The 15,214-nt window shown below is 41.8% G+C and overlaps 1 protein-coding gene across 2 annotated transcripts in view; it reads left to right on the top strand.

Moving 5' to 3' along the window:
- Positions 1-15,214, top strand: part of pcsk5b (proprotein convertase subtilisin/kexin type 5b) — a 67,771-nt gene that overhangs the window by 32,053 nt on the left and 20,504 nt on the right. For both annotated transcript variants that reach the window (XM_084055005.1, XM_084055004.1), the window contains exons 8-12: positions 1,073-1,285; positions 2,917-3,017; positions 9,148-9,251; positions 10,628-10,745; positions 14,867-15,055. In XM_084055005.1, the coding sequence (XP_083911131.1) occupies positions 1,073-1,285; positions 2,917-3,017; positions 9,148-9,251; positions 10,628-10,745; positions 14,867-15,055 (725 nt within the window). The remainder of the gene's footprint in view (positions 1-1,072; positions 1,286-2,916; positions 3,018-9,147; positions 9,252-10,627; positions 10,746-14,866; positions 15,056-15,214) is intronic.

Here is a 15,214-nt window from a genome sequence, read left to right as displayed (position 1 = left end):
CGCTCATGTACGTGAGCGGAGATAGCGAACAAGTTGGAGAAGTGTGTGTGACAGTCTGGAGAGACACTTTAATGGAGAGAACTGAGTGTGAGCAGTATCATTGACAGCTGTCCATCACTTTATATTTTGGGTGTTTCCTCACAGAATTAAAGATAACTCACTGTTACATCAAGTTTACACCGGAATTTGAGTGGGTGAAATTATTTTGTGCAAGCTTCCCACAAATCGCATTAAAAATACCAAATGTCGAATCAGATATCAAATGTACATACATTACAAGTGTGTAATAAGGACGGACTTCCTCAGTCTTTTGTGCAAATAAAAGAGATCAAATAGCAGATATCAAATATGCATTATATGTACGGGAATGTATCTACATTCATATGTACATTAACTAAAGTGAGATGTCAAGGCATTCTGGATCAGTTAGGCGTCTCCGACTCTGGGTGGTGCAGTGGTAAAGTGCCTACCCACCACAGTGGAGATGGGGTCATTGTATGGTCACTGACAATCTGTACCTCTTTAAAAGACTGACTACTACACAGTACAATCCAGAGTGTTAATGTAGCCCTGAGAGTGTAAAAGTGGCCCCTCAGGGATACATTTTTTACACTTACAGACTTAAAATTCTCTTCAGGGATCGACATTATAAATGGCCTGGAATTACTATTTAAACCTTCTGGCCCAGCAAAATGCACCTTCTATTTGCCTGCGCAGACCAGTAAAAAAATTAAGAAAACATTAACTCCTAATTTCACATTATTTTCCTGTGGTAGTGGTGCTTTGAAATGTTTTTGGTGATATTAATTACCACTAAAATATAGCATTTTGTGAGCCCAATGTCCTAGTTTGATGAAATGCAAGACAGAGCTGTCGGCTGTCTGCTCCCATTGGAGCGCAACTGCAAGCTGCAACAGTTGCCCCCGTTAGAAGTGTGCGTTCACTAGGCCTACATTGCACAGAGAGGTGTTTCTTTCATCATATCTTCTTTGTGGTAAAATGTTTTTGGAAACAAGATGCAGATTAAATACAATTTTGCTTACTGTATACTTTCTGTGTCATTTCCTGTCAGGGGAGGAAGGGGCGTGGCTCCATCTTTGTGTGGGCATCGGGCAATGGTGGGCGCAGCAGGGACCACTGCTCATGTGACGGCTATACCAACTCTATCTACACCATCTCTATCTCCAGCACAGCTGAGAGTGGACGCAAACCCTGGTACCTGGAGGAGTGCTCCTCTACGCTCACTACTACCTACAGCAGCGGAGAGAATTACGACCGAAAGATTGTAAGGATGGTTCTGTGTGTGGTTGAGTGTTATATTATTGAGTATGACTAACTTCTAAAGGCTTTTACTCAAAGGGCCTGAGTACCTGAGTAACTAGTTCAAATCGCAAATGCTTTACATTTTAGGCACTTTAATGTACAGTAAAAAATATTCACTCTTTAGACAGACTTTTGAAATGTTCCTGTTGGTTGCAGTGCAGAGATGGAACTTTGATCCTTGATCACCATTCAATTTTTGTCTACGCCACTGTTGAACCTAGATTGTACAACCACAATTAAAACTGTGTTTGTGTGTGTGTGTGTGTGTGTGTGTGTGTGTGTGTGTGTGCTGTGCGAGCCCTGGTGTGACCTAATACATCTATCTCTCATGATCAACAAGGGATGGACAGTGACAGTTTGCCACTGTGTGCTAGCTTGTCTGGAGATCGCTTGCTACATTCCTCACACTAATGCAACACTCACACATTTTTTATCCTTGGTGTTGAGAGGTTAGATTCTATCTGCTCTTCACCTCACATGCGCGCACACACACAGACAGACCATTGTAGCAGTGCCTAGTACACTTACAGTAGATCTTAACTTACATTTCTGACATCCATTGTGACAAAAGTTCAGTAAATAGAAATGATTCCGACAGGGGATGCAGAGGTGTTAACACTAGTGTTTCTCAAATGGGGGTACATGTGCCCCTAGGGGTACGCGGATGTACAATAGGGAGTATGTGAGAGAAAGAAGTTAGTGACACCCAGGAGTCACTAATCGCAACCTTTTTTGTAGTGTTATATTCTTCAAAACATGGGTTCATCATTCATTCATGGTTTGCTTAAATTTCCTGGGTTGATAATCTCAATTAAAACCTTATTAAACCCAAACTGGGCATTCTGGAATGTGCATGGTACATCATTCTGTCAATGTATTCCATACAGATTCCATCGGTTGGAAGAATTTCCATACCTATGGGTTTTGACTTGCAAGGTTCTACTGTCTTCACTCATGTACACATGAGGTCAATCGATGTAATCTACCTGAGTTCCTCTATCCTGTCTACAGTACCTTCTGTACTGCTGGAACAAAAAATCGTGCTAAACCGTATCAAACTATGTGTGTGTGTATGTGTGGCTTCAGATAATCCTTCAAGCCCTTTGGTTAGGGAAAGGTCCTTTGATGGGGGCTCAGACTGGGAGTTAGCCAAGCTTTTCTTGGCAAACTAACTGACTGACTAGCTGACTGACTGAGGTCCATACAGTCGGAATGAATATACCACGTTTTAACAACAAACTTCACCATCTAGTATTACTTCTATCGCATGTCCTTATTTGCTCTTTGGTCATTGGATTGGTTTCTTATAGAAAACCATAGTTATTTGTGAGTGTTAGTGTATAGCAGGGTTATTTGTGAGTGTATATTTGTATGTCTGTGTTATCACAAGCAGGGCAATGTGTCAAAGCTGGAATGTGAGTTTCAGGTGTGTCTAAATCTCCTGATCCTCAAGACTTAACGCTCTCTTTCACCTCCCCCTTTTCTCTCCTCCTGTTCCTACTCTGCCAACCTCATTACTCCCTCATCCTATCTTTCCCTGATCTATCTCTCTATTGCTTTCCATCTCCTATCTCTTTACTCTTCTCTCTCCAGATCACAACAGACCTGAGACATCGGTGTACAGACAGTCACACGGGCACTTCGGCCTCAGCTCCCATGGCTGCTGCCATCATTGCACTCGCCCTGGAGGCAAAGTAAGATCCGCATATCTTTATACCTTTGACCCGATCTTCTCCTTACCTTTGGTTACCTTCCACCTCTCTGGTCCTTTCCCCTGCTGATTCTCTAAGGAGGGAGCACACAGTGTTCTTTTCTCTGCATTTTATTGTCAAATCAGTGCCAAAGAGGCACTCCAATCCCAGCAACTAAGAAATGCAACCTATTGATTCTAACAACGATTAGAATTGCAGTCAAGATGAAGTAAAATAAAAATGTAATAAAGAGGGATTTGTCTTGGTGAGATCAGTACGCCCTTTTTATGGATTTTGTTCGTTGCGTACTGTTAGACAGTAAAACAGGGAGTCATTTGTAGAGTGAGCGGACAGCACACAATTTTCTTCTGCAGATCAATATACAGTATAAGTGTTCTTGCCTTCATTGGGGCAATATAAGAACTGGTATGATTTGCTTGCTGGTAGAACATGGAGCAGCATGAAATCGCCAGACACTTCTTTGCAGAGGAACACTTTATCCCTCCCAGTTCTGCTTCCTGCTGAACAGGTGCCCCGACCGTGTCCCTGCCTTTTCAGTTGTACTTGTGCTTTCCAAGTCCCCATCACCCCCTCCTGATAATGGGTCAGTTGTGTTCCTTGGGCCGGGTAGCCAAGCCAGAAGAACTGTGGAGGAATCAAATCCCAATATCCGAGATGGTGGGCAGGTTCTTTACCTCAGCACCATCCGGACATCCCTACTTAATGGTTCCTTTCAGACTATTATCACATATGCAAGTGATATTCTGATTGTCATATACAGCTCCCTCAATTATTGCTTCATAAAAAGAGGACCGATGGTTGGGATACATTGGCATTCCAGAATAGCCAACAAGATGTGTTTAACCATGCATTATATTAACAGTATATAGACTGCAACAGTGTAGACTCTTGTGTTGAATAGATACCTGTCCATGATATACAGTGAGTCCAAATAATTGTCTCCGCCAGGCCGAAAGGCATGGTCGAGACTGTTTTGCACCCTGTCCGTCTGTCCGTCCGTCCGCGCGTGTGTGTGTGTGTCAGTCGCCCCCTCCATCTGTGGACAGCTAATCTCCGGCACTGTTGGCTTGATTGCAGCGCAACTGTGCACACACACTCCCTGGATGTTATAGTGCCACCAGGAAGCCGCTTTTTGTAAAACCATTTTTTTACAGTACTCCTACAGATTTTATCCAAAAATCATGCAAATCGCTACACAGTATCTCTATAGTCATTAAACGAAACAGGTCTTTCAGATTTTTCATATTCCATCCTGATTGGCTAAGAATGGCTTCCAAAGTTTGCAGGAATGCTCCATTTGAACAAAATGCCTCAAATCATGAGCACAGCATGCAATTTCTGTGAAATTGTGCACGCACATTCTCATTAGGCAGGAAGAAATACCACCGATCTGTGTAAAACTTTGTATGTGCACTCCCTAGAGGCCAAGGAAAAACCTTTGCCCTGCATTTTTCACATCTGCCTTTTATAGCGCCACCAGGAGGCTGACTTATGTAAAACCTATTTTTGGATATTACTCCTTCAGATTTTATCCAAATGTAACGCAAATCGGGACACATGATCTCTATAGTCATGTTATCAAGAAGGATCTGTTTGATTTTTCATATTCCATCCTGATTGGCTAAGATTGACATCTAAAGTTTGCAGGAGTGGCCCGTTTTGAACAAAATGCCGCAAATCATGAATGCAGCGTCGGATTGCGGTGAAACTTTGCACGCGCATTCGCACTACGTTGAGGAACAACGTAGTGTGAAAGATTTTTCACATTCCAGCCTGATTGCCGAATTCTAAACATTGCTGGCCCACACTAACCTACCTGACCTGGCGGAGACCTGTGCTCCGAGGAGCACTTTTTCTAGTTTGTTACTGCTTTACTCCATGATTGAGGAACCAGAAGTAGCATTTTGTCCCCCTCCATTAACTCTCATTTTATGGAGAACCAGGTCTCAAAATCTCATTTTTATTTTAAGTGCATCCGGATATATATTTAAGAATACCAGACCTTTTACCTTTTTCTTGCCTATTTCACCTATCATCACTTGTCATCACTCCTGTTACACCAACATTGGTAACCTGGCAATTTATTTGGCTCAGTGAATTTAACTTTCCTAAACATAACTACCAGAATAATGTTTTTTAATATGTTGGAAGAATCAGCGTAGTTGGTGTTTTTTAATTAAAGTGTGATATATTCTGTATATTTATTTTTGCATTGTGGAGTGAGACAGGAAATGCAGAGAGTGTAGAGTGATGACATTCAGCAAATGGTCTGGGCAGCCCAGAATTGAACTAGGGGACTTATCAGAGCATTGCACCCATGTGGTATGCGCCCTAACCATTCGGCTATTGGGTTGCTCCTGAAGTGTGATTTTGAGACAGTTTACTAGTCAGAGTGCATGGTGAGAGGAAAAAAGGTTATTCAGCCTGTGGAGCAAAGAAGCAGCAAACAAAGATGATTGACAATATTTGGATTTAAATCATGTCCAGGTAGCTATACAACCTAAGGTAAAAGCACTGTGTATTAAGTCAATTTCAAACTTTCTGTAACAAAAAGTGCTGTACAGACATTTTAGTGGCCTGGAGCTAATTGTGAGAGAGAGGGTTAGAGTGAGAGTGACCTTTTTACTTAGTTTCTGTCCCATTTATAAATGGCAACATAAGAAGTTTCTGGTCCATGGCATGTCTGAACCCCCCTTCCCCGCCCCTCTTTGAACCCATCAACCCTACTGTATGTACCTGGTTCTTGAATCACAATGTGTGCAGTGCAGCTGCAGAGACTCTGAATTGGGCTTTTCCCTATTATCACAAGTTGAGAAGCGCCGTCAGCTGAGGTCATTCTATTTAACCTGGATAATCCAATTTAAATCCACTCCGTAGAAAATATACTCTGTATCCTGGCAGTCATGGCCACCTAAGCCAGTTTCCTCAACAAGATTATCTCAAACTGCTTCTTGCTTGCCTGCCATATTAGTCTCTCTCGCTCTCTCTCTCTTTTTCTCTCAGAATTTTCCTGTCATGCAAATGTTCTCTTTCTTATCCTTCCACTCAGTCCCTTGCTTGAGTAGACATGCAGGCACACATTATACTGCAAGAAAACTGTTTGTAGAAACTCTTTGAGCGGTGCTGATGATATCTGCCCTTTTATCTGCTGAATTAAAGCAAGTGGGCTGCTTGCGCATCATCGAGACGCCTTTACGCCAAACCTGTCTTACACACTGAGGAGTTTACTCTGTATTGTAGATGGTAAATGGTGCATTTATATAGCGACTTTATCCAAAGCACTTTACAATGTGCATTACATTCACCCATTCACACACCAAAGGCAGAGGGAACCATGCAAGGCACCAACCTGCTCATCGGTAGCAGTTGGGGGTTCAGTGTCTTGCTCAAGGACACTTTGATACTAGCTTGGGGAGCGCCTGGGGTCGAACTGGGAACCTTCCAATTTTCAAGCTGCCGTTCTACCTACTGAGCCACTGCCGCCCCCATTGTAGAGCTATACATTACTTTACTCTGTATTGTAGAGCTATACATTACTTTACTCTGTATTGTAGAGCTATACATTACTTTACTCTGTATTGTAGAGCTATACATTACTTTACTCTGTATTTTAGAGCTATACATAATTTGGCCTGGCAGACATTGGCATCTAAAGTTTGCAAGAGTTTTTAACAAAATGCCTCAAATCGTGAACGCAGAATCCGATTACCATGAAACTTTGCACGCACATTCCCATTAGGCTGAGGAAGAAATGCCACCATTTTATAGCCTATTATAGCGCCATCAGCAGGCCGATTTCTTTTTTTTTGTCATACAGACTTTGGCCAAACATCATGCAAATCGGTACACATTATCTCTATCATGTCATCAAGCCGATTTTTCATATTACATCCTGATTGGCTAAGATTGACGTCTACTACCTTGCCTGGTGGAGACCTGTGCTCCAAGGAGACTTATCTTTCTAGCTAACTATACTTAAGAGTGCTGTCCCAAGGTCTTAATTCTGGGCTAATTAGACATTAACTGATCAGATGTTGATGAGTGGAGAGTTATTTGTGAATTAGACTTATACACTTGGGTTTAATGTCAGGTTTAGGTGTAATTCATAATTATGTAATTGTACGACTGGGTGAAAATCTGTTATTCATCTCTCATCTTGTAGATATGATTGTGCGACGTTGCATAAATTAGGCTTTAGAGTTTAAGATTTTTTTCTTTGTTTATTTTCCCTTCCTCCTTGAAGTGTAGAACTGGGAAGGTCAGTGATAGTGTAAATAATGAAATAAGAAGGGATAAACAATAAATTCATTGTGATAATCCGGCCTAAGAACCTAATCTCCAGGGAGCATTTTGGTGACAAAAACAGAAATGGTAGGGAATTAGAATATTGGTTATAACATTCTATTCATGAGCTAAAAGCTGACAGTCTTTGAATGAAGCTAGTCTGACAAGTCACTCTGACTAAACATCTTGGGCCCACACAGTAAAATCCTCAGTGTTTAAATGAACACTCAGGATTTTACTGTGCAGCATCTTTTCCCTTCTTTCCTCTTAATTTTTCCTCCTTCTCCCTCTTTCCCCATCTCCTCCTATCTTGAATGCATTTCATCCAGAGTCACACTTGGGAGTAGCACAGAAAAACCTATATGAGATGTTGAGATATGTTTGACTATGGTTTTTTACCATATGAGCTGCTCCATTAATTAGCATTGGCTTGTTTATAGGGAGTCTGTTGTGGCCTAGATAATGATGCCAAAGCCACTTTTAATTAATGACCATGAAACATTTATGGAACCATAATTACAGGGGGAAAGCTAAGCCTATTTAATATTGATCTGATCATTAATTATTCTGGCTTTTCATAGCACTTCTCCACATCTATTTTGTAATACTATAACAATATTTTAATTATTTTGACCTTTTATTTCTGTCTCTGAGTAAATCGGTGGGGACGAGAAGGGTTATGGAGAGACGTGCAGTAACGAATTATGTGTAGCAACCTGTTTAAGTCAAAGTGAATGGCTGTAATATATCTGGCATCAGAGGAATGCAATTTTCAAAGGCACCCTCAGACCCTAAGTCATTTCTAGCGAGGCATAATTGGCAGTTTGTTGATCCCTTTGACTATGTTCTGTCAAAAGTCAAGGACTGATAGACAGCTTAATGTGAAAAGATGAGCTCTTATTCAAGCTCTTAGTGCTGTGATAGTTTGATAGTCCACTGTTAGCTTAACTGCTGTCAGATGTTATCCTCGCTCATGAAATACGGGAGTGGAGGAAGCCAAGGAAGAACCTCCTTTGATGGCCCATCATCCTGGTGGCTGTTTGAGTGTTCAAATCAGATTCTTTGCTGTGCCCCCCATCTCGCTGCTCGAGATAATCAGTCCTGTTATTCTCCTCAGTGTAGTATACCACGCAATCAGGCCTGAAAATAACCTTTAACAAATTGTCAAATCCTGCTGTGGGACGTAAAGTTTTAATGCTAAAACAGCTGCAATGGTGTACTCACATTAAAGTTACAAGCTACACAGAAACACTCTGCTGCCTCAGAATTTCAATTCAGACCGTGGAATTCGGTCCTCTAGGAGGGCGAGGCAGCGGCACAAGGGGAGGGAACTGAGCATCTGGTTGGCATATGAGATAGAAGGGATTCCCAGGAAACTTGGTGACCCACTTCTTCCTGGTTTTTCCTTTTTAATGTAGCGTTTGGACATCAAAGGGGTTGAGACACATGGCTGCCATCTTGTAATGGATCTCACGTGAGATCTGAGACAAAGTGGGCATGCATGGATGGATGGATGGATGGAGGGAGGGTAGGTGGGAGGTAGGGAGTGAGAGAGGTTGGTAGGCATCTCTGTGACCCTTCTATTCCTGTCTGTGATTTTCTGTCTCACTGATCATCCATCTATAGTACATTGATTTCGTAATTTATCTTTTAAAATGTCATCTCATCATCTGCCTTCCATTTCTTTCACCCCCTTCCAATCACCTCATTGTGTGAATATCCAAATTATTATGTAAAAGTTGTTGGCACCATACATTTTACTTTTTGTTATTTTTAATTGGTTACTCCTCTGACTGAATATTATAATGTCTGTTTTCACTTCCACTAGTCCTCTGCTGTCATGGAGAGATGTGCAACATATTATCGTGAAGACCTCAAGAGCAGGACATCTCAACGCCCCTGACTGGAAGACCAATGCGGCTGGTTACAATGGTAAGTGTTATTTGACTTGATTTGACACTCAAGATTCTGCTGTGTATATAGTCTTTTTACCACAGTCCCTACACTTTGGTTTGCTCAATCCTCCTTACTCATATCTCCATGTTTCTGTCTAGATCACACAATCTACATAAACTAGCTCATTACTTGCTGCCAGCTATGTGATGTTCTTTTTTTCACAATCTGGGAGCCCATTTGGTAAAAAAAAAAAAAGATTTGATTTTTTCCTCCTTTTGTTTTTGCCTCTAGGGGCACCACCTCCTTTTTTTGTGTAGAAACAGGAACACGGTTTGGCTCCTCCCCTTTCTTAGTACACTTTCTCCCGGGTGCTTCTGTGTTTATTCCTACTAACAACAACACTACATGTTTAGGGCAATGGTGCTGACAGATTCTGCTGTTAGCAGAATCTGTCTTGAGAGATTATAACTGTGTGTATGTGTGTGCTCGTGCGTGCATGTTTGAGAGAGAGAGAGAGAGAGAGAGAGAGAGAGAGAGAGAGAGAGAGAGAGAGAGAGAGAGAGAGAGAGAGAGAGAGAGAGAGAGAGAGAGAGAGAGAGAGAGAGAGAGAGAGAGAGAGAGAGAGAGAGAGAGAGAGAGAGAGAGAGAGAGAGAGAGAGAGAGAGAGAGAGAGAGAGAAGAGAGAGAGAGAGAGGAGAGAGAGAGAGAGAGAGAGAGAGAGAAGAGGGAGAGAGAGAGAGAGCGAGCGCGAGCTGGGGGTCAGCCAGGCAGCAGGCCCAGTGACTTTCCAAGTGGTGAGGAATTTAGGAGTGTGTGGTGTGTCTGGGAGGGGGCAACATAACACAGGCAGGGATCGCAGGCAAAAGCATATTGGAGCTAAAATGTGGACGGAAGTATTTAAAGAATCCATATTTGATTAGCTATACAGACAAGTTACTGTAGAAACCCTTTCGCTGAAGTTTCAGTTTCTTAATGAAAAACTGATTCTGCAGCCTTTTTGTGAAGGCTGTGTTAATAAAATGTGCCCTTTCTCATCTGCCCTTTCTGCTTTACACACATTAACTCTGGGAAGTTACGACTTTGCACACTGGGAGTACTTTTGGAGTTTAATAAGCAATTTGGGGATACATGTTTATGTTCCCATTGTGCACATTTAGACTGATGCATTGATGACTACAAATAAAAACTGAAAGTCTTATCAAGGGCTCCTTATTCGGTTACGTGGTAAGAAATACCCTGTCCCCTTGGGGATTTCTGATATGCTGCAATCACTGCAAACAGTTCTTGAATATGTGGCAAGAGAGAAGTCCTGAACAATTTCTTCACTATGCTGAAAAATCTTTACCAATGTTGGCGGCACTCCAGAGGAAAGCACTGGGGGGCTTTTTGACTGACAGCTCTGTGTTTAATAGTCAGCCACCTGTATGGCTTTGGCCTGATGGATGCCGAGGCAATGGTGAAGGAGGCAGAGCAATGGAAGCAAGTTCCTGGCCAGCACGTTTGTGTGGAGAGTGCAGACCGACAGATCAGGTAGACACACGCATGCACGCATATGCACACATGGTGCACGCACGCACAAACATGGACACACACACAAGCACACACACACACAGAATGATACAGCACCGTACCTCTACCTGACTCACTTACAGTTACTTTGTGTATGTGTGTCTGTGTGCGCACATGCACTTTGGAGAGGGGGGGTAGTACTTTTCTTACTTAGACCTTTATAACCGCCACATTACTACCAGCCACATTACTACCAGCCACATTACTACTGTACCATTGACACACACACACACACACACACACACACACACACACACACACACACACACACACACACACACACACACACACACACACACACACACACGGTGGTGGTTATAAAGTGGCCACTGTAAACAATACTGTTTGTTAAAAAGAAGACGGTAAACAAGTTCACGCTGCAAAAAGGCCATGTTAATCTGCCCAAAACAAGCTGGAAAACAAAACATCCCTATCCTCAAAGTATGAATTATCCTAAGGGTTTGGTCTGTGAATTGTTCTGACATTGAGCCTGTGGTAGAGTACATGTATCTAAGTGCATGAGGTTGCCAGTGACAGACAAAGACATTTTATTGAGCCGTAAAGGTTTTGGTCTGCCCTTGATTAACCACTTAACCTGCCGTCCCTATTTAGGGCATGTCATTATAGGCGAAAGATTTGGGAAATGTTACTATTCATATTATTTTTCAAATGGCAGATCTACAGGTTCACTACACATCACATTGCGATGCGTTGTGATGCTGGTAGATCGGCAATTAAATTTGTTTTTGTAGATCAGACTTGTGCATGTGTCACGTGTCTGTGTGCATATGAGAACCTACAGTACATGTGCGTATGTCTGTGTCCTTGTGTTATTGCACCTTTAGCTTGCTACATAACCACAGCCGCCGCAGATTTGCCGCATTCCCACACACCCTCTGGCTGGCCCCTCAGAGGGCGTTCGGTAATGTCTGTCTGCAATCGTTCGCTTCACTCCCCTTGGAGCACACGCGGGGAAAACTGGCTGATCTGTGTGCGATCAGACATGTCCTAATTGGCCCTGCATCTGCTCTGGTCAGTTCTATGCGTATGGTTTCGATATCTGTGTTGTTGTTGAGAAGCCAGAGGTGTGATGTCAGCCCTGTTCTCCCCAACCATTACTGCTGTCATCCATCCAATCAGTAATAGACTACTTTTGGAAGAGGCATTTGTTTTTAGTTTTTTTTCTCTCTTTTCGTTCCATGGCTTATGCAAGAGTAAAATATCACCATGGCCTGTTTCTCTGTTTTCAATGATTTAATATTAAATATTTACATTTGCTATTGGTTCTTGAGCCAGTAATCAACTACCGCTAAGAGAGGAGATGGACTGAGTGGTTTGAAGAAGAAAAGGAGATCTCATGAGGGCTAATCTGGTTAAATTAATGTTAAGGAAAACAAGGGAACTCAGTGGTAAACAAAAGACTTTGCTAGCCCCCTCTAGCATTTTTGGACTTCAACTGGAAACAAACTTCTTGTTGCAATGCTTGAACTGAAAAGACTGCACAGTAAACGTGTATTCGGTAACACCAGTGTTGTGTCTACCACTTAAATCCTGGTGATACTAGTGAAAATAGCCAATCTACAAGCTCACAATGCATTGCGGCACGTTGTGAGCGTGTAGATGGGCTATTTTCTATCAAGACATTTGGTGTAGAGGGAAAGAAGGAGGTGACCCCGGTCGACACAGTACAGTATATAGGGGTTAAGTGTTCGATACTGCTCTGGCGTTGCTACTTCTGGACGTTGTTGTGGTTGTTGTGTAGAGGTGCCAATGCCATGAAGTCAGCCATTGTCGTCCCCAGCTCTCCTCATCACTGTCAGCCTTCCAATCAGTAATCGACTACTGTTGGGAGATGAGATGGATTCAGGCCAGCCTGGAGCAAGGACAAGGAGAGGGAGTCCTTTTGGATTGCTTTGTCTGTAATTCGATGTGCTCATGGCTTCCTTAGCCTGCTCTTCCTTGGAAAAAGAGATCTCAACAGGGATTTAACCTTCTATGACATTGCTGTCAGAAGAAAAATAAAAGGCATGCAAGAAGCCTAACAGCTACGTTTATAGAGAGAAATTGTATTAACACTCATTATTGGACTTTAGCCACATTTCTCGGGTGAACATTTTGGCGAAAATAACAGATCTACTAGCTCACAATGCGTTGCTATGCGTTGCGATTTTTGGAGAAGATATTTGGTGTAGAGGAAAAACATGAGGGGACCAAGGATAAACCCCTGGGGGACCTGGTCAACTAAGTATATAGGGTATACTGTAAGTGGTTAACGATATTACTGGCATATTTCACTGATGGATCATCAGGAAAATGATTACATCATTTCAACTTGGTTAAAAGTTGGCACATTAAACTAGATCTATGAGGAAAATGGTCATATGCATGAAAAACAATATAACAATAAAATCCTGCAAAATATTTCGAGTGTATATATAGATTTTTTCCAACCTCTTTTTTTTGGGTGTAGAGAGACCTGTCAATGATTTTTATGGCAAGTAACAAGTTTCAGTTGTCAAAGGACCCTCGTTATTATATTTTCAGATTTAATCCTTGAGCCAAGTTTAAGCAATACATTCCATGAAATGTTTTATCTTCAGAAGAACAAAATGAACCTCTTTTTTTCATTGTAGATTTATTGGATTATATTAATTTACATCTGTGTTGTATCAGTTAAGTCCTTTTTAACCCCATGAACCCTAGCGTCCCTATTCTGGGTTTGTTAACATCTTTCAAGCTCAAAACGTGTTGCAAGTGCAACGTGACTAGTTGTGAGCTTGTAGATCGGCTATTGTCGCTACTTGACGTACAACAAACGATATACTGTTGGGTTTAAGAGGTTAAAATATCAATGCCACCCTGACAACAGTGATTCCAATTTCCTGGTTTCCAATACAAGACTAAACAAGGCAAGTCATTACCGTCACAGAGACAGAGAAATTAAATCACAGTGATTCTTTTGTGCATTTCTGCCAGCTAGGTTATAGTTTCCAGCAACAGAACCTGTCTCTGATCCAGTGTTGTAGACATGTTGATTTGGCCCAGGCACTGGCTAGCCTCACGTTGTACTGCTGTAGAATAATAACTTATGACTCTTCTATTCTCCTAAGCCCAATTCTGGCACGATGACATTCACTGCTTCATGTACTGGACCAGACCATTGGTGTTTTGTTTGGTTATTCTATGGCTCATGTATGACATCATACCACAGCTGTTTTAGTCTGTTATTCATATGTCATACAACCGATATTTGTATTGGCTATTGGACCATGTGCTGCTGTTAGTTTATGTATAGCAGACAGAACAAATAACACTGTTCTTGTTATCAGGCTCATTCTTGTCAGAGTTTCTACTGAACCAAACATCTGAATAGAGTTCAGATGAACAGTTTTGTGCATGTCGACATTCCCCCATTGTATACTGACGTTGTCACAATGTTATCATGCTGATGTTTTTGTGCTCTATAGAATATTTTGAAGAATAGTTGAATAACTTGAAACTCTCCAAAGCTCACAAAGTTCCTTTAAATGTTCTGAAAAATGAAATATATGAATGGCAGTGGCACTAATATTCGCTTGGATGATGCTTTCTTTCATCACGGCTTAGAATAAACCTTCTTACCACAGTGCATAAATGTTTTGCTTATTTATACATTTGAAATGTTCTAAGTCCAGAATACTTTGAAACACAGAAATTGTTCATTGTCTATGGACCTGCTCTAAAAAGTGTCCCTTAATCACCAACCGCCCAACCTCATAGAAGGTTATAATATTAACGTATTACTAAGGGTTTTATACGTAAACCCTCTAAACTGGACATGAGTTGCCTCTGTACTTGGTCTGCTCTTTCCCCCCCCCATCTACACAAAACCTCTTCGTCAAAAATAGCTGATCTACAAGCTCACAACGTTGAGCTAGTGTTTTTGTCAAACGTTTCCTAGGGCTCAAGTGGTTAAGGGTTGATTTGTATTTGTTTAGACAAACCCCAAAGTCTGTACACTGTAAAATCCTGAAAAGTAACACTGTGGATTTAGCAGTTTAATAATGTTTGCCAACTGATTGGTTGGTATCTTTATGTTTCAGAACTATCCGCCCGGAGCATGTAGTGCGCACTGTGTACAAGGCAACGGGCTGCACTGACAACTCCAACCACCACGTGATCTACCTGGAGCATGTGGTCGTACGCATTACCATCACACACCCCCGTCGAGGGGACCTGTCAATCAACCTCACTTCCCCCTCAGGGACCAAGTCTCAGCTACTTGCCAACAGGTAAGACTCATCATGAGCCCTGATCTCCTTGTGCTATCTATATTATATTATATATTATATTATCATCACTTGTTTGTCCAAAACCGTCACTTTTGTGGAAAAAAAACCTGTGTTCCAATGAATCCCATGTAGTTATTTAGTCACAAACTCTTGTTAATA

Source organism: Gymnoscopelus microlampas, assembly GCF_963454915.1.
Source record: "Gymnoscopelus microlampas genome assembly, chromosome: 4".
Lineage (NCBI taxonomy): Eukaryota > Metazoa > Chordata > Actinopteri > Myctophiformes > Myctophidae > Gymnoscopelus > Gymnoscopelus microlampas.
The sequence above is the reverse complement of the archived record's forward strand: the minus strand, read 5'-3'. Positions and strand labels throughout refer to the sequence as shown.